The 27,850-nt window shown below is 41.7% G+C and overlaps 3 protein-coding genes across 3 annotated transcripts; 1 reads left to right on the top strand and 2 right to left on the bottom strand.

Annotated features, from left to right (window-relative positions):
* Positions 1-472: 472 nt before the first annotated feature.
* Positions 473-19,196, bottom strand: cacna1fa (calcium channel, voltage-dependent, L type, alpha 1F subunit a; the record flags this gene model as incomplete). Its single annotated transcript, XM_079175716.1, has 46 exons — positions 19,011-19,196; positions 18,734-18,838; positions 16,690-16,829; positions 16,446-16,591; positions 16,182-16,334; positions 15,898-16,094; positions 15,699-15,802; positions 15,435-15,577; positions 15,275-15,343; positions 15,126-15,189; positions 15,010-15,036; positions 14,740-14,900; positions 14,420-14,645; positions 14,071-14,278; positions 13,666-13,786; positions 13,491-13,563; positions 13,278-13,341; positions 13,139-13,196; positions 12,961-13,057; positions 12,658-12,787; positions 12,523-12,582; positions 12,307-12,413; positions 12,000-12,087; positions 11,746-11,853; positions 10,887-10,939; positions 10,310-10,456; positions 9,750-9,951; positions 9,480-9,638; positions 9,281-9,391; positions 9,100-9,183; positions 8,345-8,365; positions 8,079-8,213; positions 7,902-7,967; positions 7,668-7,759; positions 7,402-7,561; positions 5,771-5,898; positions 5,582-5,678; positions 5,386-5,488; positions 5,166-5,267; positions 4,859-4,983; positions 3,811-4,157; positions 3,431-3,721; positions 2,889-3,274; positions 1,934-2,046; positions 1,497-1,829; positions 473-679 (listed from the first exon to the last, which is right to left on the bottom strand). Exons 1-46 carry the CDS (start codon positions 19,110-19,112, stop codon positions 473-475), a joined length of 6,213 nt encoding a protein of 2,070 aa, XP_079031842.1. The 5' UTR covers positions 19,113-19,196.
* A 1,803-nt stretch (positions 19,197-20,999) lies between these two features.
* On the bottom strand, positions 21,000-24,287 carry timm17b (translocase of inner mitochondrial membrane 17 homolog B (yeast)). Its single transcript, XM_079178623.1, has 6 exons — positions 24,253-24,287; positions 23,250-23,349; positions 23,102-23,165; positions 22,740-22,868; positions 22,549-22,659; positions 21,000-22,157 (listed from the first exon to the last, which is right to left on the bottom strand). The coding sequence occupies exons 1-6, from the start codon at positions 24,276-24,278 to the stop codon at positions 22,069-22,071; spliced, it is 519 nt and encodes a 172-aa protein (XP_079034749.1). The 5' UTR covers positions 24,279-24,287; the 3' UTR covers positions 21,000-22,068.
* Positions 24,288-24,320: 33 nt separating this feature from the next.
* On the top strand, positions 24,321-27,719 carry pqbp1 (polyglutamine binding protein 1). The gene is made up of 7 exons (XM_079170037.1): positions 24,321-24,386; positions 25,793-25,860; positions 25,966-26,077; positions 26,625-26,725; positions 26,929-27,132; positions 27,240-27,297; positions 27,566-27,719. Exons 2-7 carry the CDS (start codon positions 25,794-25,796, stop codon positions 27,714-27,716), a joined length of 693 nt encoding a protein of 230 aa, XP_079026163.1. The 5' UTR covers positions 24,321-24,386; position 25,793; the 3' UTR covers positions 27,717-27,719.
* Positions 27,720-27,850: the final 131 nt, after the last annotated feature.

The following is a 27,850-nucleotide window of genomic DNA, read 5'->3' as shown; positions in this document are numbered from 1 at the left end:
GTCAATTATTTCATCAAGTATAAATGTTTTATTAATCTAATAGTTTCATTTTTTTTACAGTTGATATAGGTGTATAAAGAGAGAATTATTCAAGTACAGTACAAAATGAGAATGCAATGCAAAAAAAAGGTCCTCTGTCATAATGATGCTAAGAGCCACAGTTTCCTGTCACGATACCTCTGTAAAACACGGCTTAGTGTTCATAAGAGTAGTTGTGAGTCCTGCCACATACTGACATGTAATCCTAAAATCAGTGTAAGTGTGTGTGTGTGTGTTTTGGCATTTACAAGTTAAAGTATATATTACCAGCACAACATTTTACCTTGGTATAACAAAGCAGACACAACGGTCCCTTTTGTATCACATCATTCTTACACTTGAGCTGTCCAGTCCACTTTCTTTTGTTTTCTCCAGAGAACATTTAAACACTCACTTTCTCTCAAAGTTTTTTTTGTCTTCAGTTTTGGTGATCTCAGAAAGAAATCACGCAGTTCATTTCATCGGCCAGTTCCTCCTCAAAACGAGAAATCGACTGACTGGCCCCGCGAGCGATGAGGTCAGAGGCCGCGCTCTCCATGTCGTCCATACTCATGTGACAGGCTTCAGCAATCTCCCGCTTGGCAAAGCTCACAAACTTGGGGTCCCTGGCGTAGACACCGAGACCCTCGGAGATCAGGATCTGACATTAGCAAGGAAGAGAGAAAAGTCAGTGGAACAATGATGTAAAACAGGGATTATGTTCTCATAAACATAAAACCTGCCTGTCTACGTGATTATCATTATGTCCAATGCACAGAAAATGTTATCAGCTCAAAGAGTCACTTAGCCAAATTGAAATGCAAAATGTAGCCACTTTATTTCATTTATGAATATGTAAACAGTGCAGTAACAGCAAATAAGACTTCAATTTACAGCACATTCAGAAGAAAGAGGAAGCATCACACATGGCTACGAATTTGTCTCAGTGGTGCACCGATATATAATCTTCAAACTGACGATTGTGTAATATTTTTGTATTAATATGTATAGTATTTACAGTACATATCAGAGCATTTCTTATCCTGATGTATTAAAGGACAGTCACAGTTTTTCAAGTCAAGTCAGATACAGGTGTTGCTTGCTGTACATACTGGATATTAAGAGACGCCTTTCCAATGAAAATGATAGGGAACAAAATCCACAGTCTGCTTATCTCTAGTTCATATGAGGTTTCAGGAGGCTGACTTAGTCAAATCAAGTGAGTATCGTCAAAGTTACAGTCTTTTTAGATCAGAATTTCCTCTTGTTACTATTGTTTAAAGGTAGAGTTGAAAAAGTGTGACTCTATCTGTTATTACAGCTGATAATAAGCAGATATAGTTTATTGGTTTATGTTTAAAAAAAACACCAAATTAAACTAGTAGGCTGAAAGTAATTCAAAATAGCGAATATGTTTCTAAGTTGCACATACTGGTTGCTATTCATTCACTAGAATCCCATGCTGCATTATTACTCACCGACTCGACCAGACTGTCTGCACTGCCTCTGTCTAGGAAGCCCTGGTTGACGGGTGGCATCCTCATGCTGGAGAAGGTCCTGGTCTGACCGGGGTACCAGCCAGGTGCCCTGCTTCCTGCAGGGAGGCTGGCAGAGCCGTCGCTCCACAGCGGCTGGCTGTTGCCGGTGGCTTCGTCCACCAGGATCATAGGGGTGTAGACGAGCTTGCCCCTGCGCCCCGACGGGGTGATTATTCCTGGGATAGGAGTGGCGCCAGTTGCTGTCGCGTTCATCCAGGAGGCTGATGACATCGAGGTAACGCTGCTGGGCCGGGAGTCCAGGCTGTGCTGGGCCTGAGACGAGGGAGCAGGAGCAGGAGAAGACCAGTGAATCGAGATGAGACACACTAGGTGGTATGAACATGAACATTTTGAGGTTGTGTGTGCCGTTGCTTTACCTGTAGATGAGATCTGGATGGGAGGGTGCTCCCACGGAAAGTCCCTGGGATGGGGAGGTCGTCCATAGTGCTCTGTGGCCTCAGACACTGTAAGTTAAAGGACGGCTTTCGACCTGAAACAATAAGCAGGAAAGTGATAGGAAACTGTCCAGGATGCATGACTAGAATATCATAACCTTGTGTGGAAGGTTTTAGTATCAGCATCGCATCTTATGGCAAAAAATCAGCTGGTGCTATTGACCCCCTCTTGTGGAAAATTTGATGAAAGACAAATTATTGCATCATATGTGTGTGTGTTCAAGCTAAATCAGGGTGTGTAGTTGCTCTTAAAGGCTCTCATCATTTTAGTTGATGCTCTGCTTTAGTGGTGCAATTCTGCCGGTAATCAAACCACCACAAACACATGAAAGGCTGGGGCGAAGCTGCCTGGTTGGGAATTCAGCCTTAAGCTTTAGTCGTGAAAGTCTGTGACTACAAACCAGTGCAAATATCACTTGTGATTATTCCACTGCATAGTTACCAGCCAAAATAAGCTGTTGTTTCTTAGTGAACATCCTTTTGACTAATCTAGAAGCAAAGCGATGGTTTTAGTTTGTTAAAAATAGATAAAAGAAACGATCAGCCATTCTTGGGAAAGCAGTGCAATACATACAAACTTTGAAAAATGTGACTTCTTGTTTTGTTTGAACAGCAATCAAGAGATTCAATTTACTATAATGTAAGACAGGAAACATAAGCAAATCCTCATTTTTGAGAATTTGGAACCATAAAACGTTGACAAATTACTTAAACAATGAATTGATTGCAGATTAATTTTATATTGCAGTTCAAATGTTTGGTTTTTAAAACTGCATAATTCTGTAAACTGCACACTGTACATATATGTAATGTATAGAACTAAATTACCAACAGTGTCTACTAATAAAGATGAAAAAAGAAAATGTGTTTTTTTTACCTTGTGGTATGAGAGGAAGCAGTCGTCTCCTGACAAACTGTGCGCCATTCTCACTTCCATTGTAGCTATTCCCAGTGTAACCACTGAACGTGCTGCCATTTCCATTGCCGTTCATTATACTCCCATTACCATTGGCGCTGATGATGCTGCCGGTGTCGTTGTCACCTGCGTATCCGTTCCCATTGTATCCATTTGTGGCATAGGGAGTGGGGCTTGTAGTGACGCTCTCTCCATTCATGTTGGTGCCATTATAACCGCTGCTATCAAAGCCAGTGGCATCATGAGTATCATATGGGATCTCCCCAATGCTGCCGGCACTTTCCAGGCTCTGGCCATTGTAGCCCGTCTCAGTTGGTTGAGAACAGACAGCTTCTGGGTACACGTACCTGTAAGATCCAAGAGTTTTAGCATCATTTAATATTCTTAAAAGAACAGTTTTACATTTAGGGAAATATACATATTTAATTTTCTTTTGAGAGTATCAATCTCCTCATCTAACTCCTGGAAATCAAGCAAATAAGTGTATTCAAACTGTTTCTTACCCGTCTACTGGCGCTTGACTTGCAGTGTACCCCTCAGTGTAATAAACCTGCTCATCTACTACGGCTGTAGCCGCCACAACTGGTTCTTCGATTACAACTGGTTCTTCGATTACAACTGGTTCTTCGATTACAACTGGTTCTTCGATGACAACCGGTTCTTCGATTACAACCGGTTCTTCGATTACAACCGGTTCTTCGAATACAACCGGTTCTTCGACTACAACCGGTTCTTCAACTACAACCGGTGTTATCTCTGGGGGAGGAGGAGGCAACTCACTGATGGGGTCCTCCCTGAACAGGAGAGGAAACAACTCATTATGACTTTAAAAAAAAAAATACAGTCCCAATGTGTGAATTTCTGTAAAATGAGAGGAACACACCTGATGGGCAGAGGTTCAGACCTCACAGGCTGCTCTGTTACAACGCTGACTCCTGCCAGCTCTGATCCTGGTTTCAGGTGCTCCTGTAGGCCCATCACCTGCTTTGTGACCACGACCTCCTCGGCTCTCTTGGTCTCATTTTCCATGAGCACGGTTATCTGCTCCACCAGCCTGTTTATAGGCGGCAGCTGCTTGCTGTTGGGCGTTGTGGTCACGAAGCTTCCCGGCGCGCTGTCGAATAAATCATCACCGGTCATCTCTCCATCCGCAACCTCCTCGTCTTCAAGATCACAGGCCATCGCCAGACGCATCTCTGGAGCCAGGTCCTGCAGCGTTCGCAGCCCTAGCTAAGAACACACAAATATAAAGTTTAGATGTTTGATCTTCTTTCTCGTGCACAAAAAAGTTTCTGCAGTTTGACATAAGAAGGCTGTTTTCAAAAGCATCTGCTGAAGGAGGAAAGTTTATCTGTGCTTACATTAAGACATTATATATACGAGCATGCTTTTGTGACATCGCAACTTATTTGGAAGCTGATCATGATCCAGTATGCACCTGACACATATGTGATGTGGAAACTTGAAACCTCCAGTGCACACACACTGAGAGTGGAATTTTAGGATGTCTTGTGCCTGGCGGTTAAACTAAATGTTTGCATATTCATAGTTTTAGAAAGTGCATTTTTCAGGTAACTGAACTATTATGTGTAAAACCCTTTAAGACTTATATATGTCTGGAGGGGATCATTAGAACCCCTCCCTTTCCAAGCGTGTCGCAGACCTACGGTGGCCTTCGGGTAACATAAAATGTTAAAGGCCCTTTCTAGAGCAAGTGTTTGGTTTATCCGTTTTGGGCTACGGTAGAAAAATGGCAGACTTGGTGGAAGAGGACCCGCTCCCTATATATGTAGATATGAAGGGCTCGTTCTAGGCAAACAAAAAAAACACTATTTTTAGTTTCAGGTGATTATACACCAATGATAACATAGTTACGACTATTATGTTCCATTTTTGCCTGTAAATCCAACACACTGGTCTTTTAAAGTCACCTGCAGAGAAGCCGCCCTGTCCTTCCTTTTGGATTTCCTCTCCCTCTCCTTTCTCTTGCGGTACTTTTTAAAATAGTCCTGAATCAGGAAGCTGGCATAAAACTTCCCACAAGTCACCTCATCCCCTGAGAAGGAAATAAAAAGGAAGTTAGTGATGGAAATGTGCAGGCCCAAGTGGAAGGCATGCATTATATGTTTGAAAACACATTTCATATGAAGGCCTGTCACTGATACGAGTCCCTAAAGGCAAAAGTTGAATTTTGTACTTTGTCTTCCTAGCAGGCAGCTATGTCAATTCTTGTTGTACCTCTAGGGGGAGGAATGACTTCATCAATGAGCTTGGGCTTGGTGCGCTTCCAGAGCTTCTTAATGATCACCTTCAGCTCTTCATTCTGCTTGTCGATGGGGCCTGAGGGCGACAACAGCGACAAATCCTTTAAGTGAAACAGCACCGAGCGAGGTAGACTCACACTCGGGTACAATGAGCCTGCATGAGTTTCCGTCTGTATATATGAATGAGATCAAACCTTCAGTCTTGATCTTGAGTGAGGTTCGCACGAGAGCAAACAGAGTAGCACTGAAGGTGACTGTCCCGTCAGAGTGCAGTGGGACGTTCATGGCAACCAGTCTCTGAGAGGACAGAAGAAGCACAAGGAGGGCGATCTATGTATCTGCTCAAGTTCCTCGCATCAAGCTTGCAGCACCGACTTCGAGTCAACTTACCTTGCAAGCAACACGATGAGGACACAGCTTTCCGAAACCAAGAGGTGGTTGAATCCTACGCAGCAGAGTGACGACATCGATGTGTTTTATACGACCGCTGTAGGAGACAGAAAATCATACGTTTACTGACAGATAAGAATATTCTGGGACATGCAGAAGAGCAGAGGGTTGAAGAGGAACGAGTCTTACGTGGCCTCTGGGTCGTAGTCAGACCAAATTCTCTTGAACTCATCCAGGTGGTGAGTACCGAGCACAGTCCAGTCTCGTGTCAGGTACTCAAAGTTGTCCATGATGACGGCAATGAACAAGTTGATAATCTTGACGGAGAGAAGGACAGAAACATAACAGCTACCTGTCACCAACATGTCCCTTATGACACAAGATCTGATAACTGATTTAATCATTAAAAAGTACCATCAGAAGAACCTGTCAAACTATTAAAATAATGGCAAGTTATGGTTGATACTGTCAAACGAAATTCATTGATCTTAATGTGCTCTAAGGTGAATTAATATAAGTAGCTAAAAGTAGACCCAATACTCCAGATGTAAGGGTGTGATTGTTTACCACTAAATGCATGTGATTCTCTAAGTGTTCTTTCATAATGACGTGTACGCGTGTCAGTCCATCCAGTGCTGTGAATTTTGCAAAACCCAGTAGCACAAAAGGGGTCCAGGTCTAATTTAGGGAGCCAAAGGAAGGGTCCCAGTGGGGGCTCTGCTAAAGGTCACAGACCACACACAGACTGAGGGATGTCAGCTGTCCACACGAGAAGAAACAGAAGGAATGAGAGGCACACATGAAGAGAACGGGGCCGAACATGAATCTGTACGCTGTGGTTGTAAATCTGGCTTCTAGGAAACAAGGAAAGTGCTCAGACTGACTTTAAAACTTAAAAGTTTTAAACTTGACGTGAACCTAAAGGATCAGAAGGCAGAAATTGAATGTAATAATCATAACTATGATTTTTTAAGTGTATAATCACTGGAAAATAAGAATTATTAATTAATTGTGTTTGTGTTACCTCAGAATGAGCCGTTTATATCTGCATATGGAGCAGATCCTCTTTACAGAGTCGGCCATGTTTCTACAGTAGCCCAGAACAACACTGGCTCTATAGGGACATTCATGTAGTTCTCCTTTACACGCTTGTAGTTGTACATTTCAGTTGGTTGGAATCTGCAACATCGCCGCTAGATGTCACCAAATCCTACACACTGCACCTTTATGGTCCTCAGCACCATATTTATTATTATATGGCATTGATGATGATTTTAAGCAGGTAACCTGTTCATCTATTTCCACTTCAGATCTGCAACAGCTAAAAAGAGGATAAGCTTCCACTTTCATGAGCTAGACTTCAGATTGGACTTTGTTCTGCTCTCGCACATTCTCCAGGTTTAAAGTCACCTTACTTCAACCTGTTTAAATGTCTAAAAATAGCGTCCTGAGGTCATGGAAATGCTACCAAAATATTTGTACCTTTTTAATTAAATCAGGGTTTTGGCTCTGCTGTCTGGATTAACAAAATCCACTGAAGAGTGAGTTCTCTAAGGAGTTGGGAATTGGAGGAGGCAGGGTTAGCTTTTCAAAACTGCTGCTGCTCAGTTGTTGTAATACTATCCTCTCTACTTTCATCTGACTGTGATCCCACTTGACCTGATAAAGCCTGCAAAGCACAAGTCTGAATTAATTATACCTAAATTTAATTTGGAGTCAGGAGGCTGTTTTTACGTGATATTAAAAGGAGGGAAAGTGTTTTCCTACGAATCATCTAAGAATTCAATGATTCAAAAGAACAGATCCTTAATCCTCCTCACCAGGTAAGCACAGAGCATGAAGAAGCTGATGAAGTAGATGTAGGACAAGTTGCTACCGCAGCTGAACTCTTCACCAGGCTCAGTGTCGGATTCTGGGTCGCAGCGTCTACCGGGCAGAGCCGCCAGCATAATCTCCTGCCACTGCTCTCCGGTGGCACACCTACAAGGACGGTGCAGGCATTGTCATTCGACCTTTACTTATACACTGCTATCTTTTAAACCTTGTTGAAATACTGTAAGATTTAAGCTGTTCACAAGGTGATCACCTGAAGAGCACCAGAACAGCCATGAAGAAAGTCTGGAAGTTGCAGTTTCTGTTGATATGTGTGTTCTCATCGATGGCCACTTTCCCAAATGACTGAAAGAAAAATATTTGATAAGAAACAAACAGCTGAACCAATATGACTAAAAAAACGTTTAATGGTTTAGGCAGTATCTTTAACATTATTTAGTAAATTGCTTCATCTTAGTTCTGGATCACTTTGATAAGAGAGACTAACCTGCATGCCAATCACAGCATAGATGAAAAAGATCATCGCGATGAGCAGACCAACATAAGGCAGGGCCTGAGCACAACAAAGTCAAGAGTGTCAATACAAAAAGAAGAAAAAGAGTTTATAAGCGTCATGACAAAATAGCGTTATCGATCTTTTGTGTTTTGTGAATCGTTCGCTGACCTGGAGCGACTTGACAAAAGTCCAGAGGAGCGTTCGAATGCCCTCTCCTTTGCTGAGCAGTTTCACCAATCTCAAGACTCGGAATAAACGGAAGAATGTGATGGACACTTTTCCACTCTCTCCTTTACCAGGACCCTAGAACAAAGCAAAAACAGCTAAATATATATATATAGATATGTCACAGTGCTCAAGCGTATAGTATCTTGAAGTGTAAATCCAAAATGAAAGACACTTTTAGAGTTGCAGTGGTTGTGCTCAGCTCTTACCTCACCATGGCCGCCTCCTCCCTGAAACAGGCAACAGGTAGAGATGCCATGTGAGAGGACAGAGAATAAAATCAGGACCGGCACGAGTACATTTCAATTTTAATGAATGATTATTTGGATTTTCCATAGTGAATGAATTCTGTTCTTGTAATATTGTTATTTCCACAATACCAGGAATACAATGGTGGTGAAGGGTTAGGGTATACATACAGATGTACAGATTCTTTATTTTTGTCAAAAAATGTCAAATTTCAATACAAATACTGGAATTTCATTCTGGCAACTGGATTCTCCTCTGGTTCTATTACCTGTATCAAATTAACTTTATATGGTACACATATTACCATTAAGTTAAATATTATTATGTGTTTTGGAAACGTGAGTATTGAATAATAGTTGTTGCTAAAGTTAATGTTGTAGCACATGTAGCTTGTTTCAGTTTTGAGAAGATCCTTAACTTCTAAAGTGTTTTTTTTTTTTGACTGAGACAAGAAGGTATCATTTTAAAATTGAGTTACGTATATTGTATTTTTCGTCAAACTCATTACTTTTACGGAGACAAACAGAAAAGAGTGCAGCTATCAGCTCTTATCAAGCATTTAATAGAAGTTGTACCTGTGATACCAGAGTTTTCTAAGATTCGTCTGACTTTATGTAAAACTCAGAAGTAGAGAAAAATAGAAGAAACATTGTGACATACACGAGCTGTATAAATGTCTTTTTTTTTCTTTTGTCAGCAAATTGGACAAACTTACGCTCAACTCAGAGACGGCAATATCCAACACGCTGCCCACGACGATCAAAGCGTCAAAAGAATTCCATGGATCGATGAAATAGTGCTGCAAAGGAAAGAATGAACAAAGAGCGTGAAAGTCGAAACATGGACAGTGTTGACAGTTGAATGTTGCTCTCAGAGGAGAAAGAGTGAAACCTCACATGAACCCGCAGAGCCAGTAACTTGATAATCATCTCTATGGTGAAAACCACAGTGAAGATCATGTTGAGGATGTCCATGACGGAGGTGAACTGTTTAGACTGCTCGTAATGCTGCAAAAGAAGCAACAACACAGAACTTCACATCACAGCACTGCAACAAGTTGACATCTCTGTATTTCATGAAAGACTCAAGTGATACCTGAATAGCCAGAGTGAGGGTGTTTCCCAGAATCAGCACAAACATGATGTATTCAAACTGGCTAGAGTTGATAATTCTCCAGAATTTGAGCTGCGACGGGTTTTTGGGGATGTAAATCTTTATAGGTTGAGCTTTCAGAGCGTAGTACACACACTGGCGCTGGACAGGAGGAAAAAGAAGAGGAGCACAAACATTACTCACTTTGTAAATCTAGACAAACGTATCACACGGAAAGATTCATTGAATTGAAACCGTTTCTGAAGTTTTTACTTGATTTTTGTTGAGTTCACAGTTTTTGAATTCAGCCTCTCCTTGCTCTCGAAATGTGATGATGACAAAACCCACGAATATGTTCATCATGAAGAAGGCGATGATGATGATGTAGATGATGAAAAAGATGGAGGTTTCTACTCGGTAGTTGTAAATGGGCCCTCGGTTGATGGCGTTGGCATCCACAGAGCGATAAAGGAGCCTTTAAACAAAACACAGTGAGGAAAGGAAACGCTTAAAGGGTTCGGAAGATGAAACTCATCCAATTATTACTGTCAAAAATCCCATTAAAAGACAAAACAAACAATTCATCAAAACAAGTTTTGCCTATGTTGCTAAAACCTGATGTACCCTATTTTTTAAATGTTAATATCGTTCATGGAAACGCAGCTCTTCTATGGAATTACTGAGACATTTAAACAAATTAAACTACATATTTGGGAGCAATCAGAAAGTAAACACACTCTTGTTTTTGTCTTTTCATGGAATTTGTTGACAATAAAGCAATAAAACAAATACTAATCCTTTGCATTACAGAAACATTTAAAGTTACTACTCACTGTGGCCAGCCTTCAAATGTAGACACAGTGAATAGAGCCAGCATGCCCATCAGCACATTGTCAAAGTTGAAATCACTGTTTTCCCAAATCCTCTCTTTCACCATGGGGTGGTTCATATCCCCGTCTTTATAGACCACAAACGTTCCCCTAAAATCAAACAAATGCACATATTTAACGACAGCGTCGGCACGTTAACAAGACTGTCTGCTTCATGTTGTGTAGACCAGAGGTTTTCAAAGTGTGAGGCGGGCATCCCCAGGGGAGGCTCAGTGAATGGAAGTGAAAATAAATATCATATTAGTTATTAAAAGATCCCATAGAGCAGCCTAAATGAAATGTGTGTGCTTTGGTTAAAGAGGTAGTTCAGAGATACAGAAGTTTATTAGTCAGGAACTAACAGGACAGACAGCAATATTAGGTTATCTTGGCTCAACTGTTGAGTGTGATCAAATAACACAATCATGATTATAGGCATCTTGGAATTAAGCAAAACTAAACAAGTAAACTAACGGTGGGCGGGCCCACAGTCTCAGACTTTGAACATCTCTGGAGTAGAGAAGAAGAAAAGGTTATTGACCTGCACTCCACAGGAGTGTGTTTGGCTTCATCTGTGCAGCTGTAGAATCTGCCCTGTAACATCAGAACACAGGAAAGTTAAAACCCTTTAAAAAACCCTCACTGGCCACTTCTCTTTTTAAATTAGTGAGTTAGAGAAAAATACTCATTAAGTGCATCTGTACAATCTAGTGTCGTCCGATCAACGGCTCTTTACGGAACTCGAAATGCTCAGTTTTTGGTTACATTGTTATTAATGAGGTCATAGTTACAGGTGTTTCTTACTTTATGTTCTGTGCGTTTACAAACATGAGGGGGCAGAGTATTAGAAAGATTAAAGATTTCTGTATGAAGGTTGATTGAAATCCTGATTAAACACTGACGGATCAGATTTGTGCCTCATAGAAACTAAAGATCTTTAGTTTAAATTCACACTAGCAGACCGGAGAAGGCTGTATGCCAGTGTGGGAGGAGATAAAACAGTATTTACAGTGATCCGTACAAGCGAGGTGAACCTGCCTGACAGAAAGGTAAGAGAGGGAAATGTCAGAAATGAAGATCTTCACATTAAAATATGGTGATTTAGTCGGAGAGATTCTCACAGGACCAACGACTACAGAGCCTCCGGTCTGCTTCTCCCCTTTATTCTTATTAATATATGACAAACTCCTCTAAATATACATACAGTCCAGTATAACAACACCACTAACCTCCATGCTAAAACATATCATTTATGTAGCACCTCTATGACAGCGTGGAGAAAAACTGAACACAGGCATCACAGAAGCAGACTTTAAGGCAGAACCGTTGTATTGGATGGCATAAGACTGTACAGGTGTACCTAATAAAGTGGCCAGAGAGTGTGGTGAGTGACCGTGTACCTTGAAGAGCTGCACTCCAATGCAGGCAAACATGAACTGAAGCAGTGTGGTGACAATTAAGATGTTGCCGATGGTGCGGATCGCCACGAACACACACTGCACCACATTCTGTGAACGGCAAAGGACACGCGTTAGCACGCAACCCTTACTTTAAACTGTAAACACACCACAGTGTAATTCAGTAACCCTGCAATAAACACTTGCTGACTTGTTATGTAATTAGAAAATAAGAAAAAAAAGAAAGTGCTGTTCACCTTCAGTCCCTTGGCTCTGTTGATGGCACGAAGAGGCCTGAGCACTCGCAGCACTCTGAGAATCTTGACCACAGAGATCGCACTTGAACTGCGAGCAACGATGCAAAAATAGTCAATAAAACAGAAACATAGGGCAAACAATAAGGCAGATTGGACTGGGAAATACAGAGTATAAAGTATAAAACTACACTGGGAAAGAGTGTTACCCTCAGATCACAACACTTTAAAGAGCCATCACTGCTTCTGCGTTTTACAGCTACACAGAATTCAGCTGTGTGCGGTTTGTGTTAGACGGATATCTACTCACTGTAAAAAGAAAGACGCGAGCGACACGCCGACAACCAGCAGGTCAAGGAGGTTGAAGGCGTTTCTGCAGAAGGAGCCGGTGTGCAGAACAGCGCCGTAGACTGTCATCTAGACACGAGCGAGGGAAGGAAGGAAGAAAGCGTTGTAGAAATTTACCATTCACGCTCTCACCACGTTTTTAGCAGTTTTAGTCAATTTAAACCACTGCAACCGTTACCTTTAGTACGATCTCCACTGTGAAAACCGAGGTGAAAACATAATCTGCATAACCGAGCACCTGAGGATGAGAGAAGCTCGAATTAGTAATCAGTCGTCTTTATTGTGAGTAATGAGCAGACAGACATGGTCTTACTATGTTCCTGAATGAGTGGGATTTGATCGGATCCTCGGCAGCCAGGGAAATACTGCTGAGGATGATGAAGATGAGGATGAAGTTGGTGAAGTAGGGGTGATGGATGAGGTTGTGGCAGGCGACTCGCAAACTGACCATGGGAGGGAAGTTACAAAGAAAAAGGAGATTCTTTTTTTTTAGCAATGTCTTGGTGTTAAAGCATATCCCACAACGTAATTGTCTAATCAGTGAAGAGTTAAAGAGTTACATTATAGCAATATAGCAGAATCTGGTTAATTTGGCGCACAAATGATCTCAAATTACCAGTTTTTCTTTCCAAGAATGAAGAAGGAGCTCCCATCAGGGATTGGGATGATCTTCTCTTTGGGCCCTGAGAACTCCGGCTTTAATGGAGCAACTCCTACAATGAAATACAGAGAAAACAAGAAATGTTTTAGAGACAGTTAAAGTTTTTAATCGTCAAGTCTGCTGTCAAACTCACCCTCCAGTCCCTCGATGGCCCTCAGCTCCTCATTTTCCTGCCAGTCGTCCTCATCGTTCTACACATGAGAACAAAAGATCAGTTGTTTGACATTTCACAATTTGTTTTTTATCCAATATGGTGCAGGGAAAAGATTTACCCCTGCATCTTCATCCTCTTTCTCATCATCCTCATCCCATTCTTCTTCATCTTCCTTTTTCTCCCTAAAAAAACAAACAAACTGTAATTAAGCGAAGGGGGAATTGTTTGAACCTTTTATTTTTTGTATGTGTTTAATGTAGACATCAGTGGAAGTGCAGCAGGAAATTAAAGGACGAGTCAGTTATAAATGAGTCCGAAATGTCAAACTTACTCGACTTTGGTCTTTCCGCTGCCTCCTGCCAAGTTGTCCACAGCGATAGCCAAGAAGACATTGAGCAGGATGTCTGATCGCAAAGTTAATTAAGGAGTCCACTTTGTTCCATTTGGAATTAAAGACCAATCATTTAATGCTCAGGCTTCAGAAATCAGACACTGGGAAAGGATACAGTTACCACAGACAAAGAGGATGACGAAGTAAATGCACACCACCATGTTGGGGAAGATGGGCCCTCCATAGGCCATAATGCCGTCGTACATCACAGCGTTCCAGTCCTCTCCTGTGAGGATCTGCAAACAAAAAAGTAGAGTGAGAGGCCTGTAATTGAAACCTTAATACATAATAATAATTGAATAGTTAATTACTGGTGTGTACAGGAGTTTCTATTTAAAGATGTTGATGTTTTGGGGCTTTTATTGCTGGGTAGTTGAGTATTCTTATATTTATGTTGTATAAACTACCTATGTTCTAATGTTTGTACCTATATTTCTATATTTTGTCTTTAAATGTAAAGTACTTTGAGTTTACATGTAATGAAATGTGCTATACAAACAAATTGCTTGTTGTCAGTCACCTGAAAACAAGTGAGCAGAGCCTGAGGGAAGGAGTCGAAAGTACTTCTCTTCATCTGAGTCTCGTCAAAGTTGAATTTGCCTCCAAATAACTGCATGCCCAGCAAGGCGAAGATGATGAGGAAGAGGAAGAGCAGGAGCAGGAGGGAGCAGATAGCTTTCATGGAGTTGAGCAGCGAGTTGACTAGGTCGGACAAAGCAGCCCAGTGCCTGGAAGTAACAAAAGGGAGCATAGATACACATCAGGAAATGAAAACAAATGCTGACAGACTTTTTTCACTGGTTTGTTCCTCATCCAGACGACTGAAAAGCTCCAGATGTTTTTACTACTGAACTCTAGGCACCAGTTACCGGGTCATCTTGAATATCCTGAGCAGTCGGATGCAGCGCAGCACAGAGATGCCGATGGGCGGTATGAATTGAAACTCCACGAGCAGCGTCTCGAGGATGCCGCCGCACACCACGAAGCAATCAAAGCGGTTGAACAGCGCCATGAAATAGATCTGCAGGCCAAAGGCGTACATCTTCATCAGCATCTCCAGAGTGAACAGCAGCAGCAGGATCTTGTTGGCTCGCTCTGAGGGACAAAAACGGAGAAGAAGACATTTCAGCAGCGTTGAAGCTACAGCTCGGGCAACGTTTTTTAGATAAATGGAGGAACGGATTCTTACCTTGCATTTCTGTGAGCCACGTTGGCTGTCCGTCATGCTCGGAGGCACTGGCCACTGTGTTGAGAAACACCAGCAGAAGCACCAACCAGTAGAAGTTGGCGGTCTTGGCGGCCACACGGCAGTTCTTCCTGAATGTATGATTCAGCTGGCACAATTGGTCACTAAAACAAACAAAAGGGGAAATAGTATTTAGAATGAGGTGTGCACATTGACGAGGGTGTAACAACTAATAAAATGCATAAGGAGTGCTTTGGAATTTTCCCATCTTACCAGAAGCTATTCGCCATCATCTTTGCCCTGAGAAAAGAAGACAATCATGAGTTGACTTGATGAACACCTAAATACCAGTGGTGAATCAAAACAATGTTATTCCTCTGTTGACTTACATGAGAGACGCACAGAAGCCACTGTCATCATCGAGGTATGCTATATCATCGTCTGAGTCTGACTCTGCTGAACACAGAGATAAGTAACGGCTGTTAGAGACAATCACGTTTAAATAGACGTGATAACAAACGGCGTGCAGCTGACGTACCTCCACCGTCCTCGCTGTGTTTGTACCAGCCGAACTTCTTCATCATCTTTTTCTTTGCGATCGCAGCACCTTTGAAGTCAAATAGAGGCAGTTTATGTAGAAATATAAAGCTACGTGTAGATGTTTTGGTTTTTGCATCATGGATGTGGTTCAAACTAACGTTTGTTTCCTTCTTCATCCACATCCTCGGCCTCTATGAGCCAGTCCATGTAGCCTATCATGTCCTCCTCCATCTGCTTGCTCTCCTGCGCCATCTGCAGCTCACCGCGCGCCACGGCCTTTTCTCTTTCCTTGGAGAACTCTCTGTGCACAGACGCAAAACTCAAAACTGAGAAAAAGTCTTGAAGACAAATATAAGGGATTCATTTTTGTTTCTCACAAAACACAATAAATGCACAGAAAGCTCCACGTTGCAGCAACCTACCCGCTCAACACACCCAATACGAGATTGATGATGAAAAAGGATCCAAAGATGACCAGAGAAACAAAGTAAACCCACGGAATCTCAAAGCCAATGGCGTCATTCATCTGTGCAGAGGGGCAGGGACACAACGTGCAGGTGAGTATTTTCAATTACAACAAACAAAAGTAAAAGTGTGGAGGATCCAGGAGCGTGTGAGTACCCAGTAGAGAACATCTGTCCAACCCTCCATAGTGATGCACTGGAAAACGGTCAGCATGGCGAAGAAAACGTTGTCAAAGTTTGTGATGCCGCCATTTGGGCCCTCCCACTTGCCCCGGCACTCAGTCCCGTTCGAGATGCAAGAACGCCCGCTCCCGGCAAACGCACAGGGTGACGGATCGTCTTCCACCATCAGACCTGGAGCAGAAAACAGCATTGAGCCAACACATCCGTGAAACATGGACACCGTATATAAAAGTCAGTTTTGGTTTAGAGAGCACAGACCTGTGCTGCTGGAGTAGCACGTCTTGTGCATCCTGCCGATAAAAAGCTCCAAGCCGATGATGGCGTAGATGATGATGACGAACATGACCAACATACCGATGTGCAGAAGGGGGACCATGGCTTTCATGATGGAGTTCAACACAATCTGTAAACCTGGCAAGGCAGACACACACCTTTTTTAAACGACACGTGTGCGATGAACTACAGAAACAAACATGCAAAAAAAACTGAATTCAAACAAACTGCAGTAAATTATAAACGCACTTGGCACTCCAGATACGAGCCGAAGCGGTCGCAACACCCTGAATGCTCTGAGAGCTTTGACATCCAGGCCTCCGGGTTTTCCTGCAGCGTGATGGGCCTCGCCCGGCTTATGATCCGTCATGCCCTCTGCCATCACACTGAACAACCTGCACAGACACACAAAAGAGCTGTTGGAACTTCACTTCTTACAAGTGACGGGACATTTGCAGACGTAAAATCGTGACTAGATGAAGCACCAAAATACCCGACAATGACGATGACGAAATCGAGCAAGTTCCATCCGCTGCGTATGTAGGCGCTGGGGTGCATGACTAAGCCGTAGGCAAGAATTTTAGTGAAGGTCTCGATGGTGAAGATGACGAGGAAGACGTACTCAACTTGTTCCTGAGAGGAAAAGAAAAGGCAAGGTATAGATGTTTGGCAACATTTGAATGACTTTTTTTTTATAAGTCAGCGAGTGGGTTTTGAAAGGAACAAATATGGAAAAGTGTTGAAGAAAATGTCAAGTGATTGTCACAGTAAAATAAAGACATTTAGAAACGGATTTCTCTTCGTCACATACAGCAGTAAGTGGCATTAACTGACTTTTTCATGCGTCGTTCTTTAAACCGTGTGTGTTACCATTAAAGGCTGACTGCGGTGGCTTCCTAACCTCTTAACCTACTGCCTAACACTCGCTTACGTCTGTCTCTGGATCTCTTCTCTGTAACCTTCAGCTTAATGCCTCTAATCACGGCTACCACTCTCACTAGGCTTTAACGTCAGGATGACACAATAATCCACACATAATGTGGTTTCATGAAAGACGTGTGGAATTCACAAAAAACAGTAACATTCACCAAAACTGCAAAAAAAATGATGATTTTAAGTGATAAAACTGTAAGTCACTGAGGGGGGGGGGTGCATGTTAAACTGTCAGCTTACCTTCTTTGTGCAATCCAATAAAGGGATCTACTAACATCTATCCTGCTGCAAGTGTGTGTGTCCCTGCTCGCCCTTTTATTAAAATTGCCTAAAATTAAATTCAAACATCACGTTCACCCTCCGCAAACGAGGTAAGGATTACTACCAACAATGAATTAACAACAATGCTGTTTTTTTTTTGCAATTATCTAAAGCTGTGTGTGGGTCACAACGGCTCACATATCGAATATGCCAAAAGAAAAACAGGATCATTTTCAGTTTGACTGCTGTGTAATTTGTAATTTATAGGGTTGTGGGGAGGAATGATCAGAAAGGGAGGGACAAAGAGGGAGATTAAGCAGATGGTTAGTGTTTAAATCAGTCATGATCCCTGACAGGGTCACCTTGACGAAGTCACACCGCAACTTTTTCCCCTCTAACACCGTTACCCTCCGACAGGACACTATTACGTTCCCACTAAATGTTGCTACCTGCAGCAAAATACCAAATGAAGCTGTTGCAACGAACTGTGCATACATCTATCGGTGTCCTCGAATAACTCAGAGAACGTGAGAGGGAAAAATGACCTCAGGAGAAACACACGAGATGTTCTTAGTGAGAGTCAAAGCCTCGGAAACAGGAACATAAGAACGGCGTTAAAGACGCTCAGACATACTTCACACGTAGGCATAGTTCACCTTGACAGGTTCATTCAATCCCCTTAAAGGGATCAAGTTACTGTCCTAAACTTTTTATACTTTCAGTTTCCAAGGAGCACTAAGAGGTCTGATGAAGAACGCTCTGTATGATCAAAGAGCTCCAGCATCTGTCTGATTTATGTGATGTTCTCTGTGTCGGGCCCTCAAAGATCTCTCTTCACACACACACACGCCCTCTTTATGTTTGATTAATTTGTGCATCGCTATAGAATAGTATGCACGGTATGTTTGGGTGTATCAATCACACAATTAAGGGAATGAATGGAATGCACTATTTGTATTAAGACGAGAAATATTCTTTCTTTGTCAGAATGATATTCACTGTGTACTTTTATTTTGAAATGTATGTGTTCGAGGTGCAGCAAGCTGGCAATGTATGTGTCTACTTCTCACTAGTTAACTGATAAAGACACAGCCTTCTTGTAGAGCTTACAGGACGTTTCCTAAAACACTTGTGCCAGAACGCATTGGTGATTTTTCAAGTTAGCGTTAAAAAGCAGTTTTTTTCACCTTTTCCTTACTATGTTACTATGTTATACTGCGATTTTAATCTTCCATGAGATAAACTTATGTTTGAGCCTTTACCTGCTTACTATGAACTTTCAAAAAAGAGTTAAAGAAACAAGTAGGGTTGAGCTACTGCACATCTCTCCGCTGGGAACTCACCAGTTGGTGATTGGTAGCGTTGGAGTCATCATCAGGGTACGGCTTGGTGACGCCCATGGCCACGCAGTTGGCAAAAATGGCAAGCAGAATGAAAATATCAAAAGGCTTGAGGAGTGCAGTTAAGGGCACAACAGGCCGGGTGAATGTATATTTACAGGAAAATGCACACAGCAGCATAATAGAACTTCAACTCGCCGACACGTCAACATAATCTCAAGAACATCATATGCAAGAACATCATATGCAGGAACATAAACATACAACTCAGAGAAGGATATTTCCACTCTACTAGGGCCAGTGCTGCCATGCGGATGGGGTTGCTGAGGGTGAGGCAGCAGAGGGCTCGGGGGGCCCTGAGGGCGGACTTGTTCGCCTGCATTGCCTTCTTGGCCCCCCCGCCTCTTTTTCTGGCCGAGCCAGTGGACCCCAGGGTGTCTGACTTCCCTCCCTCCCCCCCAGGGGGGGCATCTGTCAAAAAACGATCAAACAAAAATAATTAGTATTTTCCAGCATCCTGAATGTGAAGTAAAAGAAAGTAAGAGTAAGTAAAAACATGGTTATTACATGATCAATGATTATGCTGTGTTGTTTTATTCTGAGCAAGTTCATGTTTATCTGGTTAATAGACACAGACAGTACTTTGCAAATAGAGAAGTGAGTCTATTGGTGGATAACTTTATTGTCCGTCAAAGTCCAGTTATTGTTGGTGTACAACTCTTGAGTTCTTGTTTACACCACGCAGCCCAGTGGATTATCCAACACAATTAATGAAGGACGTCATGTTGGCTGCAGCAACAGACAGGTATGCTCTCCTGAAGGCCTCATACTGTATGACCAGGTGTGACCTACTTCTTCAGTGGAAGTAGCATGGCACTTAGCCCAGCACTATCCATAGCAGGCCCGTGATCACCTGCTGACGAGGCCCTGCACAAAGCATAAGCCTGCAGGTACATGCATTATCCCTCCCTTGTAAAAACTACAGAGGAGCCACAAATATGAGAAGATAAGAACTTAAACAAACGTGCTCAGTGTGGAAATATGTGATGCCTGTTGTCTAATTATTGTTAAAGGTATGCATGCTTTGATTTAAATGGTAGGAAACATGCATTACTATCAGGGTGAGCTATGTTTGACTCCTCACTTATACAGTATATGTGGAAGTATTATTTCAGAAATAAATATATTAATCTTCCACGACAGCTCCTGCATGTGATTCATGGTCAACATATAGCTTTAATGTACACTTCATTTTCCTGCATAACTTTGAAGGTATAAAGCGCACATTCTTACAACTCTCTGTGCAAACAAACCCTCGGAGGTATTGCGGGGAGTACCTACCTTTCTTTGCCTCCATGTCCGCAGTTTAACACCACGAGGTCACTTCAGAAAGCCCACCATCAACTCCTCGTGGGATCTGCGATGCGTACTGGATCACAGATATGAATTTGGGCCCCAACAGAGAGAACTTTCTTGGGGTAGAAAAAAAAAAAGAACCATCTGCCGCCTGTCATTTCATATCCGCACGCAGCACGCGGTTGCAGCGGAGAGGCTACAGGCCATCCTGCTCACCGCCTGCTTGGAGCCTGGAAATCCGATTAAAGCCGAGTTCTGCTTATTTCTTAGCGTGCAAATAAATAAAAAAAAACGCAATTACTTGTATCCACGCAGGCACATAGCGGTGAGGGAATGTTAAAACAAACGCGTCCCCATAGCCGCGGTGGTCAGCCGGCAGGATTAAACGAGTTGAGCCGTTTAAAAGGATGACAGTGGAAATCTTTCCAGGGGAAGGTGGAGGTAGACTCGGGAGATACTCTGTGGCTTCACGGGGCTTTGTTGCAAAGATGAAGTTAAACAGCACAGGGGAATATGAAATATATATAGAAATATATAGAGAGAAATATCAGGTTGGGCTCACTATTGCAAGTTAAAAGAGTATTTCAGGACCTTGGACAGAAGCAGCCGGTGGGTGCTGAGAGGCGACAGGGGGCGCTCATTCACAGGAAATAGTGAGACACTGATATTGAGCCCAGGTGCAAGTAATGTTTTAATGTCACCGGTTAATATCTCACATTACTGCATAATTTCAGGCTTTCTAAAGCCATGGCCACGGGAAAGAATAACACCAGTATTAAAGAACATTTGATGCCTTTATTGTTTTTTTTGTTCTTCTGCTTTTGCAAGATGAATACATTAAGACAATACATAAAATAAACATTCTTTCTATACATAGTTCGACTGTAAAACACACAGGATCACATTGTACCATCTCAATCCTGTGGCTTGGTTGCTTGACGGATAGTGCAGTGATCAAAGTGCCTCAGAGTGCATGTATAAGCGTTTCAAGCCATCATTTTTAGGGAACTCGTCCATATTTTTCCCGCTTTGTGCTCATCCTTCCAGTAGTTAAGATAATAAATACTCAACAAAGACTCAAAGTGACAAAAGCTGCCGGGGTTAAGAGAAACTGCGAACGAAGAGTGGCATTAGATTTAGTGGAGCCGAGCCACATCTTAAGCACACACATTATTTTAAAACACACACTGTTCTTTGCATTGATTGTCACAGCTGACACTTAATTTAAGACTTCAGACTCGCTGCTCCCAGAATACTTCTCTCCAAGATAAAACCTCACTGACGTCTCATTCGTCTCATTACTCTACCGTTCTGCCTTGCAGCCATTAAAAAACTAAACCTGTGCATACACATGTAAAATCTTTGGAAGCCTAAAGGAATAGTTTATTGTTTCGGGAAATACACTTATTTGCTTTCTTGCTAAGAATTGAAAAGATAGATGCCAACTCAAGACTGCAAGTCCCTGCGGGTGGCCAAGGAACAATCGGCACATAACCGCGCGTAAAATAACACATATTTAGTTGTTACCTTTGGACAAAGCCTGTCTAGCTGTTTACAGTCTTTATGCTAAGTGAAGTGACTGTGGTTGATCTTCTCTTCTTACTCTCTGCACCAAAGCAAATAATCCTAATTCACAAAATGTCAACCTAAATGTTAAATAATCAAATTGATTTATAAACACATTTCAGAATTGCATATTCAACCCATCACAGTGAAGAGTACAGAACATGATGCATGCTGGAGTTGCAAGCATGAGGTTTGTCACAAATATTCAACTCATAAATAAACAAATACACTAAATAAATAAACTCACAGTATTTTGCCCCTGAGGTATAAGTGCATAGTGCACCTACTCTTGACACCACTGTAGAGACCAGTACCTCCACATCCTGGCCCTCCTGATACCTGCTGTAATGTCCGGTGTCCTCCCTACTCTCTGGTTTGACTCACGGTGTCCACAGCTGGTCTCAGTCCTGGTTGCTCTACTGAAACTGCCCTTTTGTCCCCTGATGCTGCTGCTGTCCTCCATCCTTCGGAGGTAACTGACCGGGGTCTTCTGCAAATGGAATAGCTGAAGAAAGGACATTTAAAAACATATATATATATATTCTCAGGTTTCTGTGGCAGTAACCTGTTCATCCATGGTATTAATATAATGAATACAACCTTTTTATGCTTCATAACTTTCTGCTGTGCAATTAACCTGACTCATCCACTTATCCTACATTTCACAGAGCATGCCTTTTTTCATGGAAGATATTTTGATGTCATGTCATAGTGTAAAAAGCACAAGTGTGAATAATAAAATGACTTAATTATTATCTCCTACAGTTTCAGGGTATTGCACACTCTGTCACATTGTCATGGATAGAACTGAGCCACTAGTTATTCTTTCTTAATATTAAAAAATGAATTACAGACACTTAAAATATAATTTGCAAAACTCAATCAGCTTCCCTTACGGTTCTGAAACTGCTGTGCTGTATATCTGGTTAGGAGGATCCCAAAACCCTCAATGAGAGCGAGCAGAATCCCCCCCATCATGGCAGAGCCCATCATAGTTAACGGCCCACCTGGAGAAAAACACAGAATTTACGGAATCACACTTAATTTGATGGGGTCAGGTCATTGTGATAAATGGGCCTCCTCTTACTGCGTGCTGCCAGGATGGCCCCAGTAAGTGCTCCACTTGTTATAGAGTTCCAAGGATCCTCTTTCCCTCTCAAGTGAACTAACCCACAGTCGATTGTGGAGAAGAGCCCTCCCCATACAGCAAAGCTACCTGAAGACCAACAAAAAAAACAAGCCAGTTTAAAGTTTGATTTTAGTTTTAAGTTAGGCAAAGTAAATGTTACAACTGGGCTCCGGCTACAAAAAATAAACAAATTATTTTGCAGGTAAATCATTTATATACACAGGGAGTGATAATATTTAAGCATGTGCCATACGCATATTAAGACTCCAAGAGCTACAGTAAGGGAAACAGTTCATGGTTAGAAAAGAAGTCGTCCTCACCTCCGATCTGAGGAGCTCTTATTCTCACTGCATTAGCGCTTCCTCTCAGTCTGTGTCCGACCCCCTGAAACATTAGAGCACTGTGGAATGCTGCCTTTAAAAACTCTATACTCTAATAATTATTATTATGATGATGTGGTGAACTCACTGCAGGGGCATTACGAAAGCCCTTGATCGCCTGGAACACCCCTCCCCCAATTGCACCCATGGTGAAAGCCCCTCCACAGTCATCCACTATTCTCCAGGGACTGTAGGAAGGAAATGTTAAGACAGGATAAAGTACGTAATGTCAAAGAATAAACGTAGGCTCTGAAACGTAATGTGTGCGTTTTCAGCACTACAAAGCCACACGTGTAACCACATACACTCACCATTCAAAATAGTTTATCGTGGAGAGGAAATTGATACCAACAGAATTCACAATGTGCCACTGCAATGATTTTGTCACGTATTTGAGCAGCTTTATCCAAATGTATCACAACCTTTTGTGGCACCATCATACTGATGCTGACACAGTTAGCTGATTAATAGAACAGAAAAAGAATCTACAACAATTTAAACAATTGATCACTTGCTTAGATCGTTTATCAGCAGAAATATTCTTTAGTATTTTCTGACATTTTAGAGATTTGTATAGAAAGAATGGGCACATAAAACAATACAAATAGATGTTCATTGCAGTCCTACACTGGGAGTTAAATGAAAATGATATATATTTAGTTTTTTTTACTTTATCTGCTTATTTCTGTCCTTTTGCTGCAGCAACAGCTTCCACTATGGACAGTATCTTATCTTATATTATAATATAAGTTAGAACAATTTGTTTGAACATTCACAGCCAGGTATTCTGGCTCAAGACCCGTGCATATGCAAATAATATTTACCTACCAGCCACACCTTCAGCTGCCACTCATAAAAGACACATTAGGGTGCTGAAGCTCAGACCAGTTTGCTGTGTGTCCCTGAACACATCTTTATCTCTTTATACCCCTGAGCCTCCACTAAGCTAGCCCTGTAACGCGCACACACTCTCTCCGTTCACTCTCACAACAACACGAACATGACAATACAAAACAAACAAAAGCTGTGTCCGAGGTCAACACTTTTGAATACACAACGAACAAGGAAATGTTCATAAAAACTAATCTCACCAAGGTTCACGGGCATATTCCTCCATGTTTGTTGTCGTCAAGAGAGCGGTGCCGCGTCATCATTGTGCGCGCCGTGTGCTGTTGTGGGAAGTCGTGTTTCCCCGAAGATCAGAGAGGCGATTGTGTTAAAAAAGGTATAAATCTATTTGTATTCATTCAGTTCTGTTTGTAAGTGAACGTTTTAGTGTTGGTGTTAGTTTCGGGGGTATTTATGTGCACACGTGTGTGCGTTTCTTTGATATTTAATCATCCAGTTGCTCCCACTGGAGTCTCCGAGCGTGGGGGGTGCACTTATTTCATAGAAATACATGTTTTATCGTGCATAAAGTGGTTTATTTTAAAATGCAGAATGTCTCTTTTATCTTTTATAGAAGACTTTGTCCGAACCCGAGCAGCTAAAGGTAGCAACACTAGCTAACGTTTCACCGGGAGCCACAGTCGTTAATGACCTAATGTGCTGAAATGACTGTGAAGACTTCTCTGTTACTTTTATCTCAGGGTAACTTCAGGAGTCACAGCAATGTTGCTGTTTGGTGATACTGTCTTTGTGCCACCTGTGTGTTGTTTTGTTACAGTGTTGTCATGTCCAATCTTTTTTGTCTGAGGTCGCCCATGTGGGGCATGAAGTACACACGTCAGAATAGCATTAATTTACCTTTTCAGGCTTTAATAGCGAGCATACAGTTTCTCTGAATTTGTAATTCAAAAGATAACGACACCTACCAATCACAACACCATGAATCGCACTTTACAAATGTAAAATAAAGCTTCCATACTTTATTCTTATAGAAGTACTTTATAGTAATGTACACATTTATAGTTATTTGTTGCAAAATGTCAGTGTAAAAGTTGTGAAGCTATCTACACCGCCAAACACTCTTTGTGTTGTAGTCAAATACATTCTTAGAAACTCTTTGCACATCTGGGGATGCACAGATGTGTGTGTGTGTGCATACAATCTGTATTGGCCGAATTCAGCTGGATAATACATTAAGGTTTAGGGCTGCAACTAATCAGTATTTTAATTATTGATAAATCTGGTAATTTAATTTTTTTGAATAATTGTTTGGTATGTAAATGTCTAAAAGGCCCAATCATTTCTCATCGTATTGCTTCGTTTCCCTAACCAACAGTCCAAAACCTAAATATATTACATTTACTGCCACACAAGCCGAGGATGCCAACAAAAAACTATACATATATTTATAATTTTGAGTTAGATTCACTCTATTCTTCCACCCTTGTATTGTACATATATAAAAGTCAGGTATAAGCTAAGACAGCTACAGGGAACAATAAATGTATTTAAGAACATAATAAAACAGTGCTAAGCTGGAAAATAGTCGATCATCAATATGATTGACTATTTATCGATTTCAGTGTTTGGGGAAGTATAATTCTTTTGAACGGAGGCCATTATCTGTGCGTCCCTGCTTCCAGCTGCGGAAGTTAGTGGAAGATGGTTTGCCTTCTTGTTTAAGCATCATCATCATCCTCATCATCATCATCTTGAGTTAATCCTTCCTTCTCTCTGTTGCAGGATGCCTCTACCCGCGGCACTGCTGGCCCGCTTGGCCAAGAGAGGGATTGTTAAACCGTCAGACCAAGGTAGTAATAAACATTTAACAAGAAAACCCTGAGTTCACAGCATTCAGACATTTCTTTTTTTTTTTTATGCGTCATGTAACAACTTTTCTCCTCCAATTCATCCAGAGGCAGATGAGGAGATTATTGCTGAAGATTACGATGACAACAACGTGGATTATGAAGCTACGAGAGTGGAGAGTCTTCCTCCAAACTGGTATAAAGTGTTTGACACCGCCTGGTACGTAAGCAGTTCTACAATATATATATATAACAGATTACACAGGAATGTTATCCTGACACTGACGTCATTTATTTAAGAAGGTCACAATGGATCTGTATGTTTGTGGTCAGTAAGTCTAGATGATTTTGTTCAGTTTGATATATTAGTAATAATAAAAACTGCTGGAATCGGATGAAAATGACCCACAATAAACATGTAATGAGCTGAGTTTTAAAACATATTTTATTATGTTGTCATGTCTTTATTTAATATTTAACACTTTGTGCAATACATACATTTAAGATTAGCCACTCCGCTACTTTGTGTCTTAATGGTTTCGCATTGTGTTGAAGAAATACACTGAAAATAAGTCATACTGCTTCATTGTATTTTTATTCTTGGTGATTATTCTACTACTTGACTACACTATGCAGAGTTATAGTGTATTTTGTTATCATCACATCAAATACATTCAATTAATCAATTTCTTAAGAATGTTATTTGACCTTAATTATGGATTTGTGTGCAAGTTCAACCATTTTCTTTTCTTTTTTTCCTGAATCAGTGGTCTTCCTTATTACTGGAATGTGGAGACAGATTTGGTGGCCTGGCTGTCCCCAACTGACCCAACTGCAGTAGTAACAAAACCTGCCAAGAAGATTAGAGGTATGGCACCTTACAGCCTCTGTAACAGAACACTTTGACATCAGCAAATCACTATGGAAATCTGTTTGCATGTACTACTACTGGTGTACGACAAACAAATCATTGCAGGTCTGGTCATCGTTTGTCAAATAATCAGAGACTGCAGTTCGTTTGTGTGTTTTTTTTTGTGTGACTGTTGCCTTTATTTTGTTTGTATCGTTCAGCTGAGGGAGGAGACGAAAGAATTATCGAGAGGCCGTTTGAGAAGTTGGAAAGAGAGCGGGAGCGGGAAAGAGAAAAAGAGCGGGAAAAGGAACGGGAAAAGGAACGGGAGAGAGAGCGAGAGAGAGAGAGGGACGAAGGGAGGGAACGAGAGAGAAGAAAGCCGAGGAGGGAGGACCCAGCGCCGTACAGCAAGAACAAAAGAGGTAATGTTTACATCTGCATCATACACAACACAATACTTACACGAGCATTCACAAATTAATTATGCTCTTTTACATGAATGGATGATACATATTTATTTTCCTTACAGGGAGAAAAGAGGATGAGATGGACCCCATGGATCCAAGTGCTTATTCTGATGCCCCGAGGTACAGTATTAAGTCATGATGATGGAACAAGCTCTTGGTCCTTTCTTTAAATATTCAATCGCCAAAACTTTGGACTCTTCAATTCCCACAATGCAATTTAATGCATATGTTAATTAGATCTTCCCTGAATGGCCACATAAGACACACACGGTCTGAGTACTAAACATGTCCAGTAAACAGATTTTGATGTGTACATTTGGTAGAGTGCCCCTTTAAATGCAGAGTGTCTAAAAACAAACTATTAAAGCAAATGTCATTATGTTTACAGGGGCAATTGGTCGACTGGGCTGCCCAAGCGCAATGAAGCGAAGACGGGTGCAGACACCACAGCGGCGGGGCCCCTGTTCCAGCAGCGGCCCTACCCCAGTCCAGGGGCCGTGCTTCGGGCTAACGCAGCGAACCAAATACCCAAGGAGTAAGCCAGGCTCCCAGGAAACAACAAAGACACGGTTGTACAGTCTGTCTTCCCTTTGCCGTTACAGACTGACACCTGTTAAGTTTTCTTTTCATTCTGAAATGTGTGTAAATGTCAGAAATTGGGCGCTGAGCTTCT

This window comes from Pholis gunnellus (genome assembly GCF_910591455.1).
Source record: "Pholis gunnellus genome assembly, chromosome: 2".
Lineage (NCBI taxonomy): Eukaryota > Metazoa > Chordata > Actinopteri > Perciformes > Pholidae > Pholis > Pholis gunnellus.
The sequence above is the reverse complement of the archived record's forward strand: the minus strand, read 5'-3'. Positions and strand labels throughout refer to the sequence as shown.